The sequence below is a fragment of the Carassius carassius genome, chromosome 39, assembly GCF_963082965.1.
Source record: "Carassius carassius chromosome 39, fCarCar2.1, whole genome shotgun sequence".
NCBI lineage: Eukaryota > Metazoa > Chordata > Actinopteri > Cypriniformes > Cyprinidae > Carassius > Carassius carassius.
This window is the reverse complement of record NC_081793.1, coordinates 21,942,350-21,969,904: the sequence shown is the minus strand read 5'-3', so window position 1 is coordinate 21,969,904 and position 27,555 is coordinate 21,942,350. Positions and strand designations below refer to the sequence as shown.

Below are 27,555 nucleotides of genomic sequence, written 5' to 3'. Positions count from 1 at the left end.
AATATGGTTGAAAATGAATGAAACGTATATAAATGTATTTTCAAAATGCTAAAGTGGACAGTTAAAGTTCTTTAACAAACTGTCTTTAATTTGGGGGGAAACATATCAGGGCATTTTTCATTTATCTCTGGTCGGTTTATCAGGTCTGACAGTAGTGCTGTGTGCTATTTCAGAACAGAGCATCCTGTTACTCTCATATGAGACTGAGGGGCTCTGTGTCAGCACATGCACAACTCACGTCTGAAGGGAGAGAAGCAAAGAGTAATAAAAAAGACTTTTTATTCAAGCATTAAAAATCAAATCTACTCACTATTTTTTTTTTCTTTCTGAAACCAAACTATGCAACAGATTTGTTGATTGAATCATTCTCTTAAGCATTTTGAGCAAATTTAGAGTGTCATCCTAAACCCCTCATGGAGCCTAAAAAATGATTCCAACTCACTCATAAGCACCATGGTAACAGCTTCCATAGCCTAAAAACATGTGATAAGCTTAGACAGACAGATAGACAGATCGATAGATAGATCGAGATAGATAGATAGATAGTTAGATAGATAGATAGATAGATAGATAGATAGATAGATATTATTTTGAGCATTAATTGATCCTGTTAGTCAGCACTCATTCACTACATGATAAATTATGTATTGAGTTTGATGTAAATGAACTCACTGATATCAATAGGTCAAGTGGAAGTGACTCCATCTGCTGGGTCAATCATGTTAGAGGTCAGATCGACTTTTGTTGGATTGTTTTACCATGCTCTTTATTGTAAAAGAATTTTAGAAATGTTCGTTTTTTTATAGATTAAGCTTGCATTACTTTACATTGTGTGTTGCAGTGAATAGTTTTGTTGAATCGTTGTAGTCTGCCCTTCAATCAATTCTTTCGAACAATTATTTCAAAGAGCGTTTCATAAACAGATTCAGTAATTATTTTAAGTTGAAACAAAACCACTTTTCTATAACTTTTTATTTGTAAGATATTTATGCTATAATATAACCAAACGAGTCAATTTCTCTCTCACTATCAGTTCAAGCATCGGTTCTAGGTCACGAATCGAACAGGTTCCATATACATCTCAGTTATACGAGTCAGTAAGATGTCGACTCGAAAAACAATCGCACCCATTCAGTTAGATGCGTGAACCTGTGATCATACTATAGTTGCTTTTGGGAAACGCACACCAGATTGGTCTTGATTCGATTCAACAACCAGAATCGATTCACCAATAAGATCTGATTCGAACAAATGATTCATTCACAAACATCGTTATACATTTCCATTCAGAAAGAATGGACCTGTTGCTTATCGATAGACTCTGTTTTCATAAACATATAACAAACCCAGACGACAGGAGACAAAAAACATGTTACAACAATAATACTGAAACCTGGCCACTGCAAAAATGAAAACTTGCGAGATCCACTCACCGATTCCATCCTCAGATTTCAGCACCATGATCTCAGAGAGCTGCACTTGTGGTTCGGAGCAATCACCTTCTGGCGGTTTAACAGAGCTCACGCTTTAACCTGCTAACTCACAGTTTTGAACTGTCCCGAAAACCAAGTCTAAAAAAACTTAAGATGAAAAGAGTGTTTGTAAGTATTCGCAGTAACATCAGAGACCGGATGTCACTGCGTGAAACCCTCATGTTCCGCAGAAGGGCGTGTCTTGGCGACGAGGAACAACCAATCAGCGCCAAGCTTTGATTTTAGTGTTTTTTTTTCTTCTTTGTGTGCGTGCAGACACACACACACACACACACACTCAGAGAGAGAGAGAGACACACACACACACACTTAAATACACTTAAAACACATCTAAACATTTCATGCAAAGCTTTTTAAAAAGATGCTTAAGAAATTTATAGGAGTCTGAACTTTTAGGGAGTATGGTAGTGTCCATATAACAACCCACACATGTGGCTTTTCTGATCGTTCTGAGCAGTTCATTCAGAGTGGCAGGCTGTTCTGACAATTGTGGGAGGAAAATTTTATGCATTGGAAAAAATAACTGCACAAAACCCCGTAAATCTGTCCTTTCGAAGTAACAGTAAAACACTTCCCTATTCTATATATAGCAAAACATTCATAATGGTATGACTTTTATTGCTTGGTTTCAGCTTTGTACTAAATGTGTGTTTTTAACAACCAACTAGGGAAATTGTCAAAATGCAACGTATGCATTTTTTTAACTTTAAAAAAATAAATAAATAGGGTACCATTCAAATTTAGCAAGGACACATTAATTTTATCAAAATTAATTTTATCAAAATTGGCAGTTAAGGTTTTTTACGGTTAGAAAAAAAATATTCGAGGGAAATCCTGTTTTGAACTTCTTAGTTACTTGCACAGTAATTTTTAAAGTTTTTTGAACAACAAATCAGCATATTAGAATGATTTCTGAAGGATCATGTGAGTCTGAAGAATGAAGTAATAATGCTGAATATTTAGATTTGCCATCACAGGAATAAATTACACATTAAAACATATCACAACAGAAAGCAATTGTTTAAAAGTGTAATAATATTTCACAAGATGACTGTTCAGACTGAATTTTAATCAAATAAATTCAGCCTTAGCAAAAGAGACGCCTTTCAAAAACAAAAATCTCAAAAAACGTACAATCCCCAACTTTTAATCAATGCAAACTGTGTGAAAACTAAAAAAGTGACTGTAAGTTTATGGAGCTCTATTAAAAGTTGCATATACAGCTTTGCAAACAAACAGAGCACACTTTTAGAGCCTTAAGATGTTCAAAGGATGTTCAAACTTCTCTTATGCACAGAGGCTTGTTGTCTCTTCTTGCCCCCGGGAGAATATTGGTCACATCTTAACTGTGACCAATGGCTGATTATCCTCAATATGGGCTGACCAAGCACTACATGAACAACCCCTTTGTTTGGATATTTACTGACCCTTTAAGAACAAATGGGGAACTAATTTGAGACAATAAGTGACCAACAGAAATACATCAAAGTTAAAAAAAAAAATTGGATACTTCTTGTTAACCTTCAGTTGTCATGGCAATGAGTGCTTACTAAGTTTCTAATTCTATTTCTAATTCTAATTCTTGGAAAGTTTCCCTGCAGTGATTCCTGTGCTGTCACCTTCATATGCACTTCTGGAGAGACAGTGAGAGGAAGATTTCAAAAACAAATCACGTCCTCTTCTCCTATTTTGCCGATACAACAGAAGCACATGCAGTGTGCCACATAACTGACTCAGATGACACACACACGGTCACATGAGTCACATGATCATAGGGCACAATCGTCCATCTCTCTTTGACCTCAGATGAAGGCAAACCCAACCAGAAAAAAAAAAAGAAAATGATTGTGCTTCTCAGGATGATACAAGATGCAAGATGTTGAAATACCTTTAACAGTGCTGTAAAAGGCAAAATGATCACAAAGGTCACAAATAAGATTTTAAAGCTAGAGAGAATATTCCCCTAAAATCCTGTCCTACCCAGCTCAAAAGATCTGTCTGAACAGGTTCATAATGAACCATTTTTTTCTGATTTGTTAAGGTTTTGTAAGCTCCCAGCATGCAGTGCCGCATGAATAACTTATGTGTTTATTGTCATATTGGCTTGCTGTTTGTTGACTTCATGCTTTTGTTGTTGTTTTCATTGTTGTTAGTTAGTCATCTTTTTACTGCATTGTGCTTGTTGATTGTCACTATTGTCCATGTGCATCAATGAAGCACATTTTATCTCTGCATTGCAAGATGTTTTCTTCTGCAAAGATTGCAGAATCCACATTGTCTTATCTATCTGTAAATGAAAATGTTATAATGTATTGAAAAAATAAATAAAAAAATTAGCTGCCCCAAATTTATTAGTTGAGCAAGAGCATGTTTTTGTATTTACTGAACAATGAATTTAAAATTGGCTAAAGAAAATACATTTAATTGTATATTTTAATTTAATACATCATGTAGCCTTAATTATTTAACTTTGTCAACATTTATACAACATAATACGCAATAAATCAAGCAGTAGCAGCATATTCATTCCACCAGAAGGCGCTACAATTTTTTTTTTTTTGTGTGCAACTATTTAATCAGCCTCTTAACCCAAAGAGCAGTATGGCTGTATATAAAAGACCACAATTTAACCACTGATATATATATATATGGAAAATAATGAACATATTATTGAATCAAGGATTTTTATAACAGCTAATGGCTTTGATAATATTCTATATTAAGTCTCCATTATCTTTTATTAAAGCTATTTTCGTAGAAAAGAATAAGAGAGAGAAAGTATGAAGAGAGAAAGGGAGAGCTGTTCATTCACAACCTAATCCAGAATAGGAATGGTAATGTTCTCCCCTCCCTCTCTGTATATGCGCAGAAAAACAGGGCAAGAAAACACTACCAAACAAAAATAACACATTAACTGACCCTGAGGTAATATTAATGCTTGTGCTATGTAATTTTTCAAAGGCCTCACATTTACAGCAAATTCAGTACATTCTCTCTGTAATTTTCTGTTACATCATGTCTCTCCTCCTTCATGCTTCACAGAAATGGCACATGGCTGCTACTGAAAATCACTGCAGAAGAGGAGATGGGTAAAATGCATGAAAACATGTTTCTTCTTACACTTCTCACACTTTTTAACATTTATGGATTTTTTTAGGTTTTCATTTGTATACATAATCTAACAATTTGTTATATATAACAAACAATATAACAATTGTTATATTATTTATACAAATACAATTGATTAAACAGTGACCCTATTTTAATAAAAAAGTAAAAGCATTCATAAACTATACATTTGATATTTTTCCTTTTTCATTTATTTGTTTAATTATTTAATACATTTTACATGTAAATCAGCCAACAATAAAACAAGTTTTCTAAAAGAGTTCTCTCCCTGTCTGCCATTGGTTAATCAAACGGCTAGCCCCGCCCCAAATTCACACCATTGGTTGAGTCGGTGCTGTTATGTGGCCTGGTTTGGAATGTTTTGATTGTGCCACAGTGTGCATGGTTTTTGGGGAAATCATGGCTTCTTCAAAGGTGTTTCTGCATTGTGGGATAGGAGAAAGTATTATCAAGAAAACCTAAGCTTTTAAGGTGTTAAGTAAATGATTGCAAAAATGACTACAGAGAAAACTCGTAAGAGAAATGGGAGAGTTCAGTACAAGAGGAGCACTGAAAAGATGAAAAATGTAGACGTATTGATGCATATATAAAGTTAAATGTGTTTGTTATTTGATCTGTATACATAAGCAAAATAAATGTTGCCTTTGAGGAGAAAGTATGTTATCTGAACTCTGATGTAGAACCCCTGCTCTCTGAAACTGTAGCAAACACATCTTCTAAGCAGGAGACCAGACGAGAGAAATGAAATGAGACTCCTCGGGGAGATGCAGTGCTTTTACTTGATGCCTTTACTGCTTTACCCAGAAGACACAGCTAAAATACAGAAAAGACTCCTCCGATTCACTATGCTGATTCTGTATTCTGATTGTGTGTGTGTGTGTGTGTGTGTGCACCAGAAGCAAGTTCTAGCACACAGAGCCTTCTGTTTATTGCAAAGCAGATGTGAGACTTAATCACAATCTTTAGTGAGACAGTCTGAATAAATTTAAATATAATTTCCACCTTATAACCTTAACACCAAAATCACCCTGGCTAACTCTATAGTCCCATAACTTCTTCCCAAACAGTTCTCAGTGTTCTGAACACATTACATACATATATACGTTTGAAAATTTTCTGCAAAACAGAAATAGGATAGGATAATATTATCAACCTAAGCAGGACTGAAACAATATTGTCAAGAATAGCCTTTGGTCGTAAACCACAGTCATAGATAATTTAACAAATTTTTCTAGTAATAAGAAAAAACATATAGTAATTGTAATGTGGGAGGCATAACAACAGAGATGAGGATCCAAATGCTTCTTTTATTTAACAAGAGAGTGGTCGAAACGGGCAAGGTCAAACACCAGCAAACAGGTACAATCCAGGATGAGACAAAAGAGTAATCCTGATAAACAGTCCAAAGTCAAAAAACAAGAAGCCAAGGCAAGTCAACACAGAGACAAGGAACAGGATACAGGCTAAACAATAATCAGCAAAGTAATCAGCAACGTACATACTTGCGTGCGTGCGTGCGTGTGTGTGTGTGTGTGTGTTTAACCTTTACAGTGTCCCTGATAGGAAACAGGTGTGGTGGAATAATGAGTTCCTAGGCAGGGGTTTATGGGAAATGTATTCCAGAGAGAACAAAGACAAAACCCCTTATCGTGAAAGTAAAAGATATGACATGAAACTACTCTCCTAGTTACTGTGTTCATATTTTCTAGCCTTATTGCCCAAATAAGTTACATTTATAATAATCATAGTCCAGACAAGTCAGTCTGTGTTACAGTTGGTGGAGTGAAGGAGACGTTGCGATGCATATAAAAGAAAAAGTTGTTTAATAAGGAAAACCAATGCTGACATTCACAAAAGCCAACATAACATAAACAAGATTTTGTTGGGGAGCAAACAAAAGGAACCGATGAGATAATTCATTAAAGACCGAGTTAAAGTAAAACTATGGTCACAGGTGAACTGAAAACACAATGAAAATCATTATAAACATAAACCTAACTGTCTGTTTAATAATAATGGATTTTTTTTAGCGATACTTTCTGCTGGTTACAAAGTTTCGCCTGTAGGTGGCGACAAATGACTGTCTTTAGTCATTTTTTCAATGAATCCTTCATTGAAGCGATTCATTCATGATTAATTCAGGAACAAACAAGGGAACTTGTCTTTATGAGTGAGTCACTGAATCATTCACAGAACCAATTCATTTCTAAACACTGATCTATTCAGGATCAAATGACACTGCTATTTGTTGCTCGGAGACGAGCAATGGTTCTGGATTCATTCAAAACTATTTTTATTGGCAAAAGTTTGGAGTTGGTAATGTTTTTTTAATGTTATATATACATATGCATATGCCTATAACTAAGTAACTAAGTCAGAGACTCCTGCCTGCGGGTGTCGCTGTTGGACAGTGTTTTCTCTACTTCCTGTTGGCCTTCTGTAGCAAATTGTAGCTCCGTGTAGCTGTTTTTATTTTATTTTTTCTCTAGAATCTTTATCTTACTATCACTCTCTGTTTTTTAAAGTGGTAAAATATAACTTAATTCACACCATATTTCTGATATTATCGATCAATCTTATCAGATTAACTGTGATCGTTCACTTTTATTTTATATCCGTGAGTGCAGTACACCTGCAAAGCGTTAGCACTCGTTAGCTTGTCATTAGCGTTTTCATTCGAACCTATCGCTGTTTTCTTTTTTCCTCTACCTCGCTCCAGTTTTTCACAAGTTCATCAAACAACCGCAGTAAGAATATTTCATCAAGCACGGTGAGTAATGGCTTCTCCCGTCATTGTTACTTGCACCTCTTGCCACATGTACAGTTTATCTATCTCTGTCGCTGATGAGGGATTCACATGTGATAAATGCAGGGAAATAGTTAGGCTGACAGAGAAGATTTCAGAATTAGAGACACGCATCCAAACTTTAATTGAGGACAGTAAGTAAGTTAGGGCTCTAGATACGGCTTTGGATGTGTCTAGCTCAGGGATTCCTGTACATTGTTCGGTTCCGGAAACAGAGCCCCAGCAGCAGGGCAACTGGGTGACGGTGAGGCAGCGTAGTCGTGGGTCAAAACACCGCTCTTCTGTTCCGATCAAAACATTAAACAGGTTCTCCCCACTCAGTGATGCACCCACTGAGAAACCTGATGAAAGTGCTCTAGTTATTGGTGATTCTATTGTACGGAACGTGAATATAGAGACACCAGCCACCATAGTCAAATGTTTACGGGAGCCAGAGCGCCTGACATCTTGGCAAATTTAAAAGTGCTGGCTAATGCTAAACGTAAATACAGTAAGATTGTTATTCATGCCGGCGCTAATGATGTTCGACTTCGCCAGTCGGAGATCACTAAAAATAACATTAAAGAGGTGTGTGAACTTGCAAGCACGATGTCAGACACTGTAATATGCTCTGGTCCCCTCCCTGCTTACCGTGGTGATGAGATGCATAGCAGATTGTCATCACTCAATGGCTGGATGTCTAAGTGGTGCCCACAGAATAACATAGGTTTCATAGACAATTGGACGAGCTTTTGGGGCAGACCTGACCTGTTTAAAAGAGATGGTCTTCATCCCTCCTGGGGTGGCGCCACTCTTCTCTCTAGAAATATGGCAAATAGTCTTAGTGTTTATACTTGACTAACTGGGGCCCAGGTCAGGAAGCAGACAGGCTGGCTAAACCGACCGTCTGCTAGCTGCCTCCCGTCACAGAGGTCAGTTAATTCTCAGCACATAGAGACTCTTTCACCTAGATATCACACTATAGAGACTGTGTCTGTTCCCCGAACTAGAAAATACAAAAAACGTCCAAACCAAGTTAAGATTAACTATTTAATTGAGGTTCAACAAATAAAAAACAGAAGCAATATGGATAAACAAATGATAAAGCTTGGCTTATTGAATATCAGATCCCTTTCTACGAAAACACTTTTTGTAAATAATATGATCACTGATCATAATATAGATGTACTCTGTTTGACAGAAACCTGGCTAAAACCTGATGATTACATTATTTTAAATGAGTCCACCCCCCAAGATTACGGTTATAAACATGAGCCACGTCTAAAAGGCAAAGGTGGAGGTGTTGCTTCAATTTATAACAACGTTTTCAGGATTTCTCAGAGGGCAGGCTACAAGTATAACTCGTTTGAAGTAATGGTGCTTCATATAACATTATCCAAAGAAACAAATGTTAATGATAAATCCCCTGTTATGTGTGTACTGTCTACTGTATACAGGCCACCAGGGCACCATACAGACTTTATTAAAGAGTTTGGTGATTTTACATCCGAGTTAGTTCTGGCTGCAGATAAAGTTTTAATAGTTGGTGATTTTAATATCCATGTTGATAATGAAAACGATGCATTGGGATCAGCATTTATAGACATTCTGAACTCTATTGGTGTTAGGCAACACGTTTCAGGACCTACTCATTGTCGAAATCATACTCTAGATTTAATACTGTCACATGGAATTGATGTTGATGGTGTTGAAATTATTCAGCCAAGTGATGATATCTCAGATCATTATTTAGTTCTTTGCAAAATTCATATAGCCAAAATTGTAAATTCTACTTCTTGTTACAAGTATGGAAGAACCATCACTTCTAACACAAAAGACTGCTTTTTAAGTTATCTTCCTGATGTATCCAAATTCCTTAGCATATCCAAAACCTCAGAACAACTTGATGATGTAACAGAAACTATGGACTCTCTCTTTTCTAGCACTTTAAATAAAGTTGCTCCTTTACGCTTAAGGAAGGTTAAGGAAAACAGTTTGACACCATGGTATAATGAGCATACTCGCACCCTAAAGAGAGCAACCCGAAAAATGGAGCGCAGGTGGAGGAAAACAAAACTAGAGGTATTTCGTATTGCTTGGCGGGAACGTAACATATCCTACAGAAAAGCATTAAAAACTGCTAGATCCGATTACTTTTCTTCTCTTTTAGAAGAAAACAAACATAACCCCAGGTATTTATTCAATACAGTGGCTAAATTAACGAAAAATAAAGCCTCAACAAGTGTTGACATTTCCCAACACCACAGCAGTAATGACTTTATGAACTACTTTACTTCTAAAATCGATACTATTAGAGATAAAATTGCAACCATTCAGCCGTCAGCTACAGTATCACATCAGACAGTGCACTATAGACCCCCTGAGGAACAGTTCCACTCATTCTCTACCATAGGAGAGGAAGAATTGTATAAACTTGTTAAATCATCTAAACCAACAACATGTATGTTAGACCCTATACCATCTAAGCTCCTAAAAGCTTTATTGGGTGGTTGTTCTGCATGCTTAGTAAACAAACTACAGCTAGTCCAAAATGCAGCAGCAAGAGTTCTTACTAGAACCAGGAAGTATGACCATATTAGCCCGGTCCTGTCAACACTGCACTGGCTCCCTATCAAGCATCGCATAGATTTTAAAATATTGCTTATTACTTATAAAGCCCTGAATGGTTTAGCACCTCAGTATTTGAATGAGCTCCTTTTACATTATAATCCTCTACGTCCGCTACGTTCTCAAAACTCAGGCAATTTGATAATACCTAGAATATCAAAATCAACTGCAGGCGGCAGATCCTTTTCCTATTTGGCGCCCAAACTCTGGAATAACCTACCTAACATTGTTCGGGAGGCAGACACACTCTTGCAGTTTAAATCTAGATTAAAGACCCATCTCTTTAACCTGGCATACACATAACATACTAATATGCTTTTATTATCCAAATCCGTTAAAGGATTTTTAGGCTGCATTAATTAGGTAAACCGGAACCGGAAACACTTCCCATAACACCCTATGTACTTGCTACATCATTAGAAGAATGGCATCTACGCTAATATTTGTCTGTTTCTCTCTTGTTCCGAGGTCAACGTGGCCACCAGATCCAGTCTGTGTCCAGATCAGAGGGTCACTGCAGTCACCCGGATCCAGTACGTATCCAGACCAGATGCTGGATCAGCACCTAGAAAGGACCTCTATATCCCTGAAAGACAGTGGAGACCAGGACAACTAGAGCCCCAGATACAGATCCCCTGTAAAGACCTTGTCTCAGAGGAGCACCAGGACAAGACCACAGGAAACAGATGATTCTTCTGCACAATCTGACTTTGCTGCAGCCTGGAATTGAACTACTTTTTTCGTCTGGTCAGAGGAAAACTGGCCCCCCAACTGAGCCTGAGTTCTCCCAATGTTTTTTTCTCCATTCTGTCACCGTTGGAGTTTCGGTTCCTTGCCGCTGTCGCCTCTGGCTTGCTTAGTTGGGGACACTTCATCTACAGCGATATCGTTGACTTGATCGCAAATAAATGCACAGACACTATTTAACTGAACAGAGATGACATAACTGAATCCAATGATGAACTGCCTTTAACTATCATTTTTGCATTATTGACACTGTTTTCCTAATGAATGTTGTTCAGTTGCTTTGACGCAATGTATTTTGTTTAAAGCGCTATATAAATAAAGGTGACATTGACATTGACATTGGCATATACAACCCGAATTCCGGAGAAGTTGGGACGTTTTTTAAATTTTAATAAAATGAAAACTAAAGGAATTTCAAATCACATGAGCCAATATTTTATTCACAATAGAACATAGATAACGTAGCAAATGTTTAAACTGAGAAATTGTACACTTTTATCCACTTAATTAGCTCATTTAAAATTTAATGCCTGCTACAGGTCTCAAAAAAGTTGGCACGGGGGCAACAAATGGCTAAAAAAGCAAGCAGTTTTGAAAAGATTCAGCTGGGAGAACATCTAGTGATTAATTAAGTTAATTGATATCAGGCCTGTAACATGATTAGCTATAAAAGCTTTGTCTTAGAGAAGCAGAGTCTCTCAGAAGTAAAGATGGGCAGAGGCTCTCCAATCTGTGAAAGACTGCGTAAAAAAATTGTGGAAAACTTTAAAAACAATGTTCCTCAACATCAAATTGCAAAGGCTTTGCAAATCTCATCATCTACAGTGCATAACATCATCAAAAGATTCAGAGAAACTGGAGAAATCTCTGTGCGTAAGGGACAAGGCCGGAGACCTTTATTGGATGCCCGTGGTCTTCGGGCTCTCAGACGACACTGCATCACTCATCGGCATGATTGTGTCAATGACATTACTAAATGGGCCCAGGAATACTTTCAGAAACCACTGTCGGTAAACACAATCTGCCGTGCCATCAGCAGATGCCAACTAAAGCTCTATCATGCAAAAAGGAAGCCATATGTGAACATGGTCCAGAAGCGCCGTCGTGTCCTGTGGGCCAAGGCTCATTTAAAATGGACTATTTCAAAGTGGAATAGTGTTTTATGGTCAGACGAGTCCAAATTTGACATTCTTGTTGGAAATCACGGACGCCGTGTCCTCCGGGCTAAAGAGGAGGGAGACCTTCCAGCATGTTATCAGCGTTCAGTTCAAAAGCCAGCATCTCTGATGGTATGGGGGTGCATAAGTGCATACGGTATGGGCAGCTTGCATGTTTTGGAAGGCTCTGTGAATGCTGAAAGGTATATAAAGGTTTTAGAGCAACATATTCTTTCCTCCAAACAACGTCTATTTCAGGGAAGGCCTTGTTTATTTCAGGAGGACAATGCAAAACCACATACTGCAGCTATAACAACAGCATGGCTTCGTCGTAGAAGAGTCCGGGTGCTAACCTGGCCTGCCTGCAGTCCAGATCTTTCACCTATAGAGAACATTTGGCGCATCATTAAACGAAAAATACGTCAAAGATGACCACGAACTCTTCAGCAGCTGGAAATCTATATAAGGCAAGAATGGGACCAAATTCCAACAGCAAAACTCCAGCAACTCATAGTCTCAATGCCCAGACGTCTTCAAACTGTTTTGAAAAGAAAAGGAGATGCTACACCATGGTAAACATGCCCCGTCCCAACTATTTTGAGACCTGTAGCAGAAATCAAAATTGAAATGAGCTCATTTTGTGCATAAAATTTTAAACTTTCTCAGTTTAAACATTTGCTATGTTATCTATGTTCTATTGTGAATAAAATATTGGCTCATGTGATTTGAAAGTCTTTTAGTTTTCATTTTATTAAAATTTAAAAAACGTCCCAACTTTTCCGGAATTCGGGTTGTACATGCATGTTTGTTGTGTGTGTGTGTGTGTGTGTGTGTGTGTGTGTGTGTGTGTGTGTGTGTGTGTGTGTGTGTGTGTGTAGAACACACATGTATAACAATTTTATATAACTTATTTGCTAGACATTTCTTTTTAACATGAGTAACGATGCAGCATCCATTAAGCTGGGTCCTTTTTCAGACTGCTGCCTTTAAATAACTAAGCACCAGGGTCTAGCAAACAACTTAAGCTTTTATCTTTTAAAGTCTGTATTTAAATGCCAAATGAGACAGCCATCAGAGTATCTTATTAAAGCTGCACAGCATTCAACACTTTTGAGGTCAGTTCACATAGCTGCAGCTCAAAGCATCAAGATACCATACTCAGAAAATCTTATCTAGCCTTCACTGCAGGTGACAGTACACAAGAAGTGCTGCTATGGCTGTGGTTGTAGAAAAAAGGTCAGCCCATCCAGTGTGTAGGGGTTACAACATATTCATAAACCTCTGTGTGCCTACACACTGTACAATGATTAAGAAAGAGAATCTGTGTGAATGATATAGTAGTGGATTAAATTCACACAAAGCAATTTCAATAAATTTGGTATAAGCATATTGCTAAGCTAATGATGTCTTAATTTAATAAGCATAATAATACATATTCTACACAAAAACTGAGTAAAACAGTCTATTTTAAATTTTTTATTGGTCTCAATGAAACAGAAATGGCGACTGATCTTTTCTTCCGAATTGTGATGTAAAACTGAGTAAAACAGATTACTACAGATTATCATTTCATGCTGACTTGATGTATGAGAGTACATAATCTTTTCAAGTTTTAAAACATTTCTGTGCCTAACTAACAATCATCAAGAATAGATTACAGGGCTGCATGGATTGGTATATATTTTAAGAATGAATTAGCAGTGTTGTCGCCAAGTGGTTAGAGTTCAAGGCATTTCAAGAGCAGGTGGAGACAGACCAAAATAAACAGTTATCATACCATCTCACCACTCACTCTCTCTTTCTCTGCATGTCTCTCTGATTCTCTTATTCCTCCTTTCACTTGTATTTCCCAGAACACACTATGCTATGCAAAAGCCACTCATTACCACTGAACACCTGTTCCAAAGCTGTCAGAAAGAGAGAACAGGTGAGGTTGTGCAGTAGAGGGCAAGGCAAAGATAATGATAAACCGCAGCAAAAAAGATCATATGTGGCATTTAAGAAGAAAGACATTATCCTTATCTCTGTATATAATGATTGTATATAATGGATTTTTTAATGGGTGCCAGCAATGCGTTTATTTAGAAAAGAGTGGCTGATGGATGATTTACTACAGATCTACAGTATATGAAAAATACAATGATAGCAAATGAGACGTACACACAAAAGCTACAATTAAATCCATTCATCCATCCACTTAAACTGCTTGTCTTATGTATGATAGTGTGGCTAAAATGAAAGGTACATTAAATATATAAGATTTGGAAATAATACAATTCAAAAAATATTTGAAAAATTCAACAATTCACAATTCCATATCGCAAATATTTGTAATTCTGAAAGTGTGCATCATCCACATTTGCCACACCTTTTGACTGAACCATTTCTATAACTTTTCTATTTCTATACTTTATGATTAATGGGCAATGATTTTTTTTACAAAAAAGTTATAGAGATTTAACTCACATAAATCATAACTATATATATAAATCTATATTCACTGCAGAAACTTCCATGACTTTTGCCATGAATTTTTAAGATTTTAATAATTTCCATGATTTTTGGGGTGCGTTTCCCAAAAGTAACTATGGTCGCAAGTTCCGTTGTTACTAATAGAGTCCAATGAAACTAACGACCGAAGCTAGCTGACGTTGCTTGAAACGCATCCCTGGACATCAAAATTGTCTAATATTTGCAGGTCTTCTGTAATCCTGGTCATCTGTCAGTACATTTAAGATCAAACACAAGTGGGAACTAACATCTATAATTTGGCAATGTGGACACAGTTCTCAACTTGGCAAATACTTGTAGATGAATTGACCAAGTCGACATTTATGGGTCCATTCATTTGGATTTATATCTGAATGTAAAGCTTATTGCTAACTTTATAAGCTCTTCAGCCGTCACCACACGAAGCATATAGAAGATGGGAACATCAAATCTCTCACTGTTAACCCACTGAACACCATCATTCTGTGACATAAGCCACTGAGAACCAACTTAATCATCGGCAGCATCTAAGCTGTCTGTATGTGTGGTGTCCAGTGATGACTGAGGTCAGTGCAGACATTTGCATCACAAGGGCCTGGTGATAAAAAACCCGGTGAAATAGCCCTCTCAAAGACAACTGAATTATGCTAATGCTCTCCATGTCATGGTGAACAATTCAGAACACAAAACTATAACCATGGACACAGTTTATGAAAGGAATGAAGTTCATTCCTTTCATAAACTGTGTCCATGGAAATAGTTTTGTGCTCTGACCTATCTGAATTTGTGCTAGTTTTGTGCTCTGAATTGCCCTTGTGATGCAAATGTCTGCACTGACCTCAGTCATCACTGGACACCACACATACAGACATTTTACAGACAAATGCTGAGCGTGCCAAGGGAAGAGAATTATAAGTGTGATGACATTTAATAAAAACAAAAGAAAAAAACACTACCTTGGGTTTTTAAACCAGAGTAAAATAAAGAGTAAAGCCACAAAAGTCATTTAACATTTTATAATGACAGTGACATACCAGATGCACACACAGGGACCAACAGAAGCAGGCAGGTTAAATGAACATTAACCTGCTATGTACATCTGTAAAGAACTGAATTTTGATTAAAGAAGTTTCAGCACTTGTGATACTATACCAATAAATCCACCTGATCTTCCCTGGGAGTCTGATGTGACAGCACTGTCGTTAGGAGCAATATATCCGCCACAGGATGATGTTTAAAACATCTCCCACATCTAATAAAGCAGTTATTCTGAATAGTTTTTTGGCAAAGTGTAGCTACATTAACGTATCTACACATGATAGAGAGAGAAGGTATTTTCCTTATATCAAACATGCTGTAGTGCTAGTCACGGCAGTGCTTGGGATGCTGATTGCCTGCTCCAATAAAGTCCATGTCTAGAGCACAGAGAGCAAAGCGTCAGACAGTAGCAGAAAGCCCGAGGCTGCTTCTGTGTTTATGATATCATTACTCACTGCTTTGGCAGCTGCAGCTCCCAAACCCAACTAGTCCACATATTTCAAATGCACCATGATCCTATGGCTAAGCAAGGGTAGAACATGCTGGTCCATATGGTGAAAGAAAGACCTGGCTTAAATGAATAATTCATCTAAAAATGAAAATGATGTCATTATTTACTCATGAGTTTCGTTTTTCTGTGAAACACAACAGTTGAAATTCTGAATAATATCCTGGCCTCTCTTTCGAAGTCTTTTCAAAAGTGAAAGTGCATGATTGGAAGTGTCAGCTCCAAAAATGACCAAAAAAAGCACCATAAAATGATGATGCACGTGGTCCATATGAACTGTGCACTTTATTTAAAGTTTTCTGAAGCCATTAGATACAGTATTAAACCAAAACAGAAGCGGCAGTTAGATTTTTTTTAATGAAACATTCTTTGAGTCAAAAAATTTACATTTAATCATTTAGCAGAAGCTTTTATCGAATGCGACTTACAAATGAAAACAATAGAAGCACTGTGAGAGTGATTTTGAACTTCTTTGGGATGGCACCACATATTAAATATTAATATTATTATTTTATATTAAATATAAAAAGCTTTCTATTTAAATAAAAAATTGGCTCAGAAATAATGATTTGTGGAAGTGGAAGATGTATATGATTATTAAATAAATTACATTTCGGTCTGTACCTCACAGAACGCTATAATGTATAGCGTACTGAAAGTCATAAGGGTTTGAAATGACATGACATTGAGTGAATAATGACACATTTTTTATTTTTAGTTGAAACACTCCTTTAATAGTGAGAGAGGAGGAAATTATTAATGTTAGATGAAATTGCTGTATGTAGGTTTATACTCTCCACTGCTCATCCCGGATGAAGATCAGAGATGATAAGGTTTGAGAATAAGGGACAGATTTTAGGGACAGGAGTTAAATATGAACTTGTCAAGCAGATGCAATAAAGGAGAGAGTCCAGGAAAAATAGATTTTGTGGCTGGTCATTCTCTTTGGAAAGGCAGAGTTCAATAAGAGACTCTGAAGGACTAAGAAAATGAAATTTAAGGTTTTATAGATGGAAGCTCTGTTCCACAAAACTTAAAGGGATAGTTCACCAAAAAAAATAAAATTACCCCATAATTTACTCACCCTCAAGCCATAGGTGTACATGATATTCTTCTTTCAGATGAATACAATTCTGCTATTCCTGACATGACGGCTATATTTAAAAATCAATCACTGAGTTGAATCACCTAAGAGCTACAAATATATACTGGTTTTTGTATGAATTCCTGAAAAGTGTTGAAAATCACTCAACTTGAGTCCAATTCCAGTCTGCTGTCAGAAAGCAGCTGCTTGCGGAGGCAGTAGGCAGCTCATTAGGTTTTGGAAAGAGCTATAAAGAGAGATGTAAGTAAGATTTGTTTTGTCCTTCACTGTTTATCATCACAGACGGTGACTCCCTCAGAAGAACTGGTGGGCCACCACGCTGGCATCATGGGAGATCCATGAGTGGGGAGCACTGACTTGCTTCCAGCATGATAATATGGGCTCACAATTCAAAATTGAGTCACTTCACACACATCACACCTCTTTTCCGCACACACACTCATTTCCTCTTCATAACCCCTTTACACTATAATCACCTTCACTCTTTTTTCCCCATTGTTCTCAAGCATACATATTCTCATTCCAACTTTCTAGGACTCTCTAACAGATATGTGCCTCATAGGTTACTTCAAGGGGTCATTTCATACTTTTTTTCTGTGTGTTAGTCACACAATTTTAGTCACATAATGAAAAGGTTTTTCCATGACCATTTTTCTTGACGAGAGCCATTTTATCCTGTTGTCGATTATCAGTGGCAGCTAAAATGAATGAAATTTCTTTTTTTTTGTTTTACTTAAGATCAAATAATAATTAAAACAACTATGTGCTGTGTGTGTGTGTGTGTGTGTGTGTGTGTGTGTGTGTGTCTAAAAAACAAATGTGCATGAATAGGATGCATTAGGCAAAACTAGCAGGTCAAGTTTGGTTCAAGTGTAGTGGCTTGTTGCGAGGCTCATTCTGATTCTGTATTTAAGCTAAAGTGAAGTGTTTCATTTTTGTGGTTAAAACACTTTCTACTATCTCAGTTTAACATGCAGAGATAACTATAAATAAGCTATGTTTAGGATTATTCACCCAAGTGTAATTATTGATCCAATATTGACCCAGCAATATAGGATTGATTTTAAACATATAGACATTAAATCTCTAAACCTCTTTAAGTTCCTCATTATAGCCACACATAAATTTGGAGGGGATGATAAAACACTACTCATCCAGAGAAAGGGTGATTAACTTACTGACTCATCATGATTAGAATTTGAAATGTGAGCTGCCCATGACTTGTGAATCACAGTGTGTGTGTGTGTGTGTGTGTGTGTGTGTGTGTGTGTGTGTGTGTGTGTGTGTGTGTGTGTGTGTGTGTGTGTGTGTGTGTGTGGTTGTTTGTGTGTGTGTGTGTGTGTGTGTGTGTGTGTGTGTGTGCGTATTAAAGTATATGACAGATAAAACTCTCATTAAACTCTCTTGTACAAAATCTACTTCCTCCTCACTGAACAGTAGTTCACAATATCCCTATCCATTCTCACATTCCCACGTTCACACTTCCTGACCGATTTCTTCTGATTATGCCTTCTTACCATCTTTCTTTCTGACCTGGAGTAACCTTTAAGTTAAAGTGACACTCACTTAAGGCTTTAAATACACACCGATAGATTCTCACACCAGCACCTAAAAGCTTCTGTTAAGCTGCTTTGAAACAATGTTTATTATTAATTCTGAAAGGGTCATACAAATAACATCAACTGAACTGAATGTGCTGTATCAGTGCTGAACTGGAGAGCAGCTTGACACATGTGATGCTGTCTGTGAAAACCCAGCTAAAAATGTAACACTGATCTCTTTATTACTGACTGAGCAAGACCATGTCAAAAATTGAAATCATAGTGAAATTAACGGTTGAAATCAAATTGTGATGCTTGTTATCTCATAATTAGACTTAGGCATGGATTTCACAGAGAGGTCACATATTTGTCTTTTTGATTCTCAAGAGTCATTACGGGAACAGCTCTTAATATACAAAAAGTAAATGACTTCCCTTTTCACTGGATTGAAAAACACTGTAGTTTGCCAAACTTTGGAGAAATGAAAGAGCACACAAATGGATGCATTGAATTTCCCATAATTTTTTGTTTTTGTTTTCGATTCATGACAAAAGATTTGCTAAAATGGAATAACATCAGGAATATAATTTTTACAAAGAAAAAGAAATGGTTTCTGTAACTCTTGTGAATCAAGAATCAAAAACATTCTTTCAAATGTATAACAAAGAAACAAGGAAATAGCTTCAGTTATTTTTTAGAGTTCAAACTGAAATATTTAAGTTATGTCAGTTATAAGTTAACATCAAGTAATTGACACTTGCATAAGTACTGCAATGAAATTAATTGGAGAGCAAATAGAGATTTTAGCTAAAATGTCCTGCTTCTCAGATCTTTTCGAAACATCATCACAAGAGGAGTCATGCCCATTCAAAGTGAGGGGACACGTGCCTGCTCAGATTTCTGAGCCAAGTGGATTTTGAATTCAGCTTCCAAAAAAAACACAAAAAAAACGGATTAATATTTTTTTATATTTGATACAGTCACAGCTTAGGAATGCAATGGCCAATCAGAGATGTTCAGATGAGTCATCGCTGAAACGTGCTGTTTTGTTCATTTGCTCGCTGACTGCTGGCAAATTCTCTCATCAGAAACAACAAAGTGCAGATGTGCATATGAACAGCTTCAGTGATTATAATGGGACTTTTTGAGAGTGCCTGAACTCTGGCTATACTGAACGAAAATGTTACATGATAATGTAAATGTTCTTTGCTTTCTGTAAAATGAAAGTATAAAATGAAATAATTTGTAACTAAAAATACTGTTATTAAATTCATATTAAATACAAAGTCAGTCGTATTAAAATATTTTATGGCATGACACCCATCTCTGGTACTTAAAGGGGTCATATGATGCGATTTCAATTTCTCCTTTCTCTTTGACCTGTTACAAGCTTTTGGTGCATAAAGAAAGTCTGTAAAGTTGCGAAAACTAAAGTCTCAAATCCAAAGTAATATTCTTTATAAAAGTTATAAAAGAGTCAACCAAGCCCTCCTAAAACGGCACGTTCTAACATGCCCCCACAAACACAAGTTTTGAGCAGTGTAGAGTAGCGCTTGTTGTTTGTCGTTTCTCCAGACATGGTTTTATGTTTACGCAACGCGATACATAACGCAACAAGTAAAAAAAACAGTATAAGTCATTATAATCAGTAATTATGTGCCGACTGGATGCAACAAATGCATCACATGGAAATGTTTTTAATAAAATAATAAATAAATAAATCATAAGCCTATATCAGTTACACAGTGGTATTGTGGTTGCTGTGTGTCCCATGACAAGGACGCCCCCTAAAAAAATCATGCGTGCATGACGTTTCAACAAAGAATTTCTCAATCTAAACAAGAATGTGATCATTTTCAATATGAACATTTCTCAGAACTTTCCAAATGGCTCAAAAAAGTCCAAACAATCTGTGCTATACTAATTTATATTACCACTATATATATTATTAAGGACCGTTCATATCAGTGGTAACTATAAATATAAATATAATTCTGTGAGAATAGAGAAGTACTCTAACTACAGAAGTATTTTAACTGTAGAAGTACAACTAACTATATTGACACAGAGGAATGATATTGTTGGAATCATTTTCAGATTTTTTATTTTTTTTATTAAAATTAAATTAAAATTAAAATTAAATTTATGCATTTAGCAGACGCTTTTATCCAAAGCGACTTACAGTGCACTCAGGCTTTTTCCAGCAGATGCATGATAAAAACATTGAGCCAAACAGAAACCACCTGATTTTAAAGATTTTACAAGTATTTAAAGTGGCAGACAACATTATAAAATGTAATAAACATGCCATCCATTGTAGGAGAAACAACTGAAACAAAGCTGATACTTGCAGGAAACACAAGTCAGAACTCAATCAAGCATCTTGAGCAATGAAACAGCAACCATTAAGTCTATCTGAATAGGCTTTTTGTGTTTTTAAATTTGCATCTTTTGGGGAACATTGGGGGATTTTGTCACTGAATTTTGACAGATGGTATGAAGAAAACTGAGAAAATAAATCCAACATAAAAACCACAGATCTAAACCCTTCACTGATTTCTTCTTCTTATGATGTCAAAAATCAACCCAGAATAGGATCTTCCTCAGTCCCACCTCTTCATCTGTTTCTCTCAGAGTTTCTCCTCTACATCCTCACCTATAATGATTGTCTCAGCAGCTCTAACACTTAATTCATGCAAATTGCACTGATGAACAACAAACACGCATTAACCCGCCGAGAATGCTAAAACAAACAAATAAACAGCCGAATGCAGGACTAAGTACATAAAGAACAGTGCAGGCGAAATCCACAGTGAAACTTGATTATATTACTATAGATATACAGCTTATATAAAGAGGACATGACTGAAGGTCACTTGGCAACAGGTGGACATTTCAAGTCTTACGATCATCATAATATGACACTATTATTAGTGCTGCAACAGTAATTACATCAAAAACACTCTTAACAGCCCAGCAACGTTCCATTAACAAAACAAATGATTTGTCTCACATTGCATGCCCATGACGGCAGCTCCGTTTCGCATCCAACACTTCCATGATCCAGGGACACTGCTTATCACCACGGCAACAATACTGGATTGATATAATTTGCAGCTGCAAATGATTTTTTCTCAGATCTCAAATGGTTCCAGCATTATGGGTGCATCACTTAAGGGGTCATGAAAATGGAAATCAAAATGTCCTTTACACAAAACACACCGCAAGTTTCAGACCTCAAAGCCCAGTTTAAAATATGAATTTTTATTATTTCCTCAACACATTTTAGCATGCATATGTACTGTAAATCAATGAGGCGTGCTCTGCGCAATGTCTGTCATTCAATCACAAGAGTGACATCTAAAAACTGCATGCTCATCCAAAAGATCAAATTATTGGAAGTTTATTTTGGAATGTTTTGTTAATTTTGCTCAACATGTTGCTTGTTTTATTAAATATCTTGCTTTGAAATCTATGGCAGTGCCATGTTTGTCCTTGGAGGCATGCCAGAAAATAATTTAAAAAGTAATTTAAATTTTTTGTGTGTGTTTGTAATAAACATCAGGCCAGCATATACTGCTATAAAGAGAAAGTGTATAAATTAATGTTTTAATGAGTCTCGTGTGGAAGAGAAACACTTTATAAGCTACCCTGCAGAATCATAAAATAAAGATCTGAAAATGTATTTCATGACTCCTTTAAACAGTTTGAATAAGTCCCGATTCGACTGAAAAAATGACTTTGTGAAGTTGAAAATAAAGCAAAGATTATTGGAGTATCTTTTACAAGTAAATAAAATGTCAATCAATACTTCAATATTTCATTCAATGCATTACTTGCTGGGAACTATACTAGACATGAAAATGAAATTTCAGGAATTTCTGTATTTCGGAATGAAAATTGTTTCAAAGGAAATCCTACACCATTTTTTTTTCACTGTGAATATAATTCCCAAGCACACGCACATAATGAGACCCACCTGCTGGAGGAGCCGGACAAACTGTGGGACACAAGAATGCCTGGAAGCTTGAGGCACAGAGTTCGCTCACCGTCCCCATAGCTCAGCAGTCGCTGTTGCACTTTGAATGTGAAAGTGCAAATGCGAGAAGTAAGTCCCTGTGAGCGATGAGAGAGAAAACACAAGCTACTTCCCTTTTTGTATGAATGCAGAACTTGTAGAAATGTTGATATTTATATACCACTTGTCTTTATCATCACTTTTGCTGTCCGACAGATTCCAAAGCAAAGACCTCTGATGGCAGCTCAGATCCACAACGCTGCTCTGCACCCTACTGTGTGCTGGTCCCGCAATCTCACTCACTGACTTCTCTCCTTGTATTGTTTCTCCTCCCTCTCTCTCTCTTCGTACTCACCGCCACTTTACCATCCAGGGCTTTCTGTGTCTGTGACATTGATTTCTACTGGAAAGTCTCTGCTGTGGTGCTGAAATAGCTGAATGATTTACAAAGACATAAGCAGAAGCTCATCAACACCTCCCAGAACACCTCCCCACTCACTCCCACAAGGGCAGTTTAGTCAGAGCTCAACCATCTCGGGCATCTGAGCCATGCGTGGTTTAAAGGGCACGTACAGTATATGTTTACTCATGGAGAATCACAAGATCACCCACCCCATCTATAAATGCATTGTGTTAGGTTGAGACCCTCTGAAACCCACATGCTCCAAGACTGGTGCTTTTGCATCAATGCATTTTGCATTTTAAATCAGTGTTTTATGTTGTGTGGTTGTTTCTAAGGTAATTGCATGTTCTTATATGACAATAAATGTCCTTCATGATGAAAATAGCAATACAAGATCACGGCAACTTGCAAAAAATGTTCTGGCAAATTGCTTTCTAATCTATTTGTATGCTTTACAATCTGCTAATGCTCCAGTGATGGATATGTTGAGGGACAGGGTTAAGGGTGAACCTTCATTCTCAAAAATAAAGGTTCTTAATTGGAATCGATGGTTCCATGAAGAACTTCTAACATCTATGGAACCTCAAAAGGTTCTTTATAGTGGAAAAAGGCAAAAAAGGGGGGAAAAAAAGGGGAAAAATGGTTAATCTATGGAAAACTCCCTTTTGGAACCATGATTTTTAAGAGTGTATAATTGAGAATATATGAATATATGATTTAAACGAAATCACTACTTAATAAAACTCTAATTTTCAGCTTGAAAATTTATATATTCTATAGATAAATGTTGTAAATATTCATGCTGAACTTTGCAAGCTAGACAAAAATGTAGTTGCATTTACGATGTTTCTAAAAAAAACACGTATGACTTAAAAGAAATCCTTTCTTTGCAATTCTATTTAATCATAAGATCGCTGAAATAGCTGACTTGTTGCTGATCATGTGTCATGAAACAGGAACAGAACACTACTCTCAAATAACAATCTCAGCTTGTCAAAAAAGACATGTTTTCAAAGAATAGAAACTAGCCTGATTGTATGCATGTTGCAAGTCATTTATAACCTAGGATCTTGTGGTAATTTACTAATCTAAACGGACAGTTCACCCAAAAATGAAAAATTCTATACAGTTTTTTCTATTGTGTTATGTGGAACACAAAATAATGACAGAATCTTCTTTTTAGGTAAACTATTCTGCTACATGCGACAACCTTTTTCTCTTCAAAGCAAGTGTTTAAAACCCTAGGATTTGACAATATTTTGCAGCCATACAAACACTTGGGAACTTTCCCAAAGTGTGGTCTCAAGGGGGAGACATTTGGGAGCTCCTGCTGGAAAGTCCACCCAGTACTTTCCAGCTTACTTTCCTCATTTCATCTTGTCACTCTTATGTGGGTTGACACCCTTCCTCTCCTTCCATTCCACCCATGTATTTATCACTCCATTCCTATCAGATACATCCACAATATAAAAGAATCAATTACCTACATTTACTTCTCCGCTTGACATGCGTTTCTGAAGGTGTCAGATAAAATGTCCTTGAGTGAGTTTTACTAAATCAGATCTCAGCTGTTTACTAGTGGTTTGGCTCTTCCTAACACCTTCCACCAAGCGTGATCAAAAACGTTTATAAGGCTCAGAATATAGATGCCAAATTTAAATGATTAATTTGACATTTAGCTAAAGCTGTTATTTACAGTAATTCATAGAACACATATTACAGAGACAGTCCCTTTAGAACAGCCTGGGATTACAATTACAAGATAATTCATAAACCTGAAACTGTTTGGTCATTAGACCAAATCTTTATTATACTAAATATTTATTAATTTATTCCATGGATGGATGGATGGATAGATATATATAGAGATGTATGGATGAATAGATATAGAGATGTATGGATGAATAGATATAGAGATGCGTGGATGAATAGATATAGAGATGGATGGATGGATGGATGGACGGACGGATGGATAGATAGATATAGATATAAATATAGATATAGAATTGGAAGGATGGATAGATATAGATATAGAGATGGATGGATGGATAGATATACAGATATACAGATAGATAGATAGATAGATAGATAGATATACAGATAGATAGATAGATATACAGATAGATAGATAGATATACAGATAGATAGATAGATAGATAGATAGATAGATAGATAGATAGATAGATAGATAGATAGATAGATAGATAGATAGATAGATAGATAGATAGATAGATAGATAGATAGATAGATATACAGCTAGACAGATAGACAGATAGACAGATAGACAGATAGATAGATAGATAGATAGATAGATAGATAGACAGACATACAGCTAGACAGATAGACAGATAGATAGATAGATAGATAGATAGATAGATAGATAGATAGATAGATAGATAGATAGATAGATAGATAGATAGATAGATAGATAGATAGATAGATAGATAGATAGATAGATAGATAGACAGACTTCCAGACTTCAAATTTCACACCTCATCTACTCTGGCCAAACAAAAGCAACAAAACAAGAAGACAGTTATGATCAACAAGGCTGTCTACACTGCATTATAATGGACACGCTGACTTGCAGTTTAGACAGATTTGTTCATTATAAGAGCTGGCTTTCTGTTTTCTTGTGTGGGGCTCACTTGAAGTGCAAAAATGGAAACACAAATAAATTGTCCCATGAATCCAGACTGTTGTGATGAGCCAGACTTTGAGTATCGCTATATTATAGTCGTTTCTGTTTGTTCAGGTGAAATGTCTGACAATATTTATCAGGTAAAACAATACAATGAAAGTACAGACAATAAAAATATGGTTCAAAGGAAGTGTAGAAGAGCTATTAAGCAGTAATGAAAGGCCATTTCCAAGCCAACAAGCATCATATGCTGGCAGTAAAAGCTTTCATTTAACATCTATGATATCTGTGGGTTTGTTTTCCCTACAAGAATGAACCAGCTCATAAAATAAACAAGCACACACACACACACACACACACAGACACAGACACAGACAACCTCTTGACTCTTAAAGGAGCATTTCTCAAATAAATAACTTTTTGTAACTTTAACTCACCCTCATATTGCTCTAAATCTGTATGAAATCTTTAGTCCTTGCGAAAACAGCAAGCTTTTTTGTGATTCAGTTAAATCTTGGATTCAGTTCAGTTTTTGATTCGGAAACCTCCATTCTCCATTTATTATAACTGCTTTATAAAAGGATTAGTACATTATTTATAATTCCTCAATATATCTTCTGTATAAGAAAGAAAGTCTTTCAGGGTTGAAATGACATTAAGGTGAATAAATGATGACAGAATCTTTATTTATGGATGAACTAAACTCCTTTAAATGTATAGACAAAGGAGAAATCTATACTTGATATACTCAATTATGAAAGCATAACCTTCAGAAAGGAGGGTTACAATATAAGCAACAATATTAAAATCTTGTGAATAATAGTTCATTTAAGTTTGTTATCGATAAGGGATGGACTATTCCAGTAGTTCATCATGGCAGATTGTTTCTAACCCATTTCAAAAATAGGACAAATGGGGATGTGGTCATGGCTGTTGGTTGCTGCTGTCCTAACACTCGTATCTTGGAGTCCCAGTCTTCCCGTGCAGGGAGACCGCCGTTGATCTCAGTTGATATTAAAACAGATCAGTCTTTTGAAGATTCTTCCTTCTCTGGAGCTTAAGATTAATGAGCGAGTGCTAGAGAGACTGGAAGGGGAAAACAGCAGTATATTACAGATGAACAAACATACTGCAGTAAAACTATTGATTTAGAAATACTGTAGGTGTTTCTTCAGCCAGGGGCACTTTATGTCCCAGGGGCTGATTGTTATTAAGACAGTCCTTGTTCCATATTCCAAACATTCTATCAAAATACACTACTGTTCAAAAAGTTTGGGGTCAATAATTTTTTATTTTTTGGAAATAAAATAATACTTTTATTCGGTAAGGACTTGTTAAATTGACTGAATGTGACAGTATCACAGTATTAAGCAGCACAACTGTTTTCAACATTGATAATAAAAATAAATGTTTCTTGAGCAGCAAATCAGCATATTAGAATGATTTCTGAAGGATCATGTGGTTTTGGTGTATTTCTGATCAAATATATGCAGCTTTGGAGAGCATCAGAGAAATCAAGAAATAATTTCAAAGAAATCATACAGTATTTCATACAGGTTTGAAACAAAATGAAGGTGGGTGTATGATGACAGAATTGTCTTTTTTTTTGGCAAACTACCCATTGCAATGCTAGTTAAGCATTTCATGATCTGAGGACACATGCAGCTTCATTGAACATCTGTTTATCTCTCACTTTCTCAGTTAAACAGCAACCCCATCTATTCTCTCTGCAAAAAAATGAAAGACAGAGAATACAACCTATAGTGTAAAATAAAAATACCACAAAAAGCATGCAGATTTTCTATTATATTGACACAAAAACCATGAGGTTTTATGGACCTTGTTTTGCCAAGGAATGTAGGTGAATGGGTA

At 36.3% G+C, this 27,555-nt stretch overlaps 1 protein-coding gene across 3 annotated transcripts in view; it reads right to left on the bottom strand.

Annotated features, from left to right (window-relative positions):
* LOC132121630 (cytohesin-1-like) overlaps window positions 1-27,555 on the bottom strand; it is a 60,288-nt gene that overhangs the window by 26,960 nt on the left and 5,773 nt on the right. Inside the window, exon 1 of one of the 3 annotated variants that reach the window (XM_059531227.1) lies at window positions 22,601-23,038. The exons of 1 other annotated variant lie outside the window; for it this stretch is intronic. In XM_059531227.1, the coding sequence (XP_059387210.1) occupies window positions 22,601-22,679 (79 nt within the window). In that variant the 5' untranslated portion in view covers window positions 22,680-23,038. Of the gene's footprint in view, window positions 1-1,433; window positions 1,684-22,600; window positions 23,039-27,555 lie in introns of those variants that run through there. One more of the 3 variants, XM_059531228.1, reaches the window with a different exon arrangement.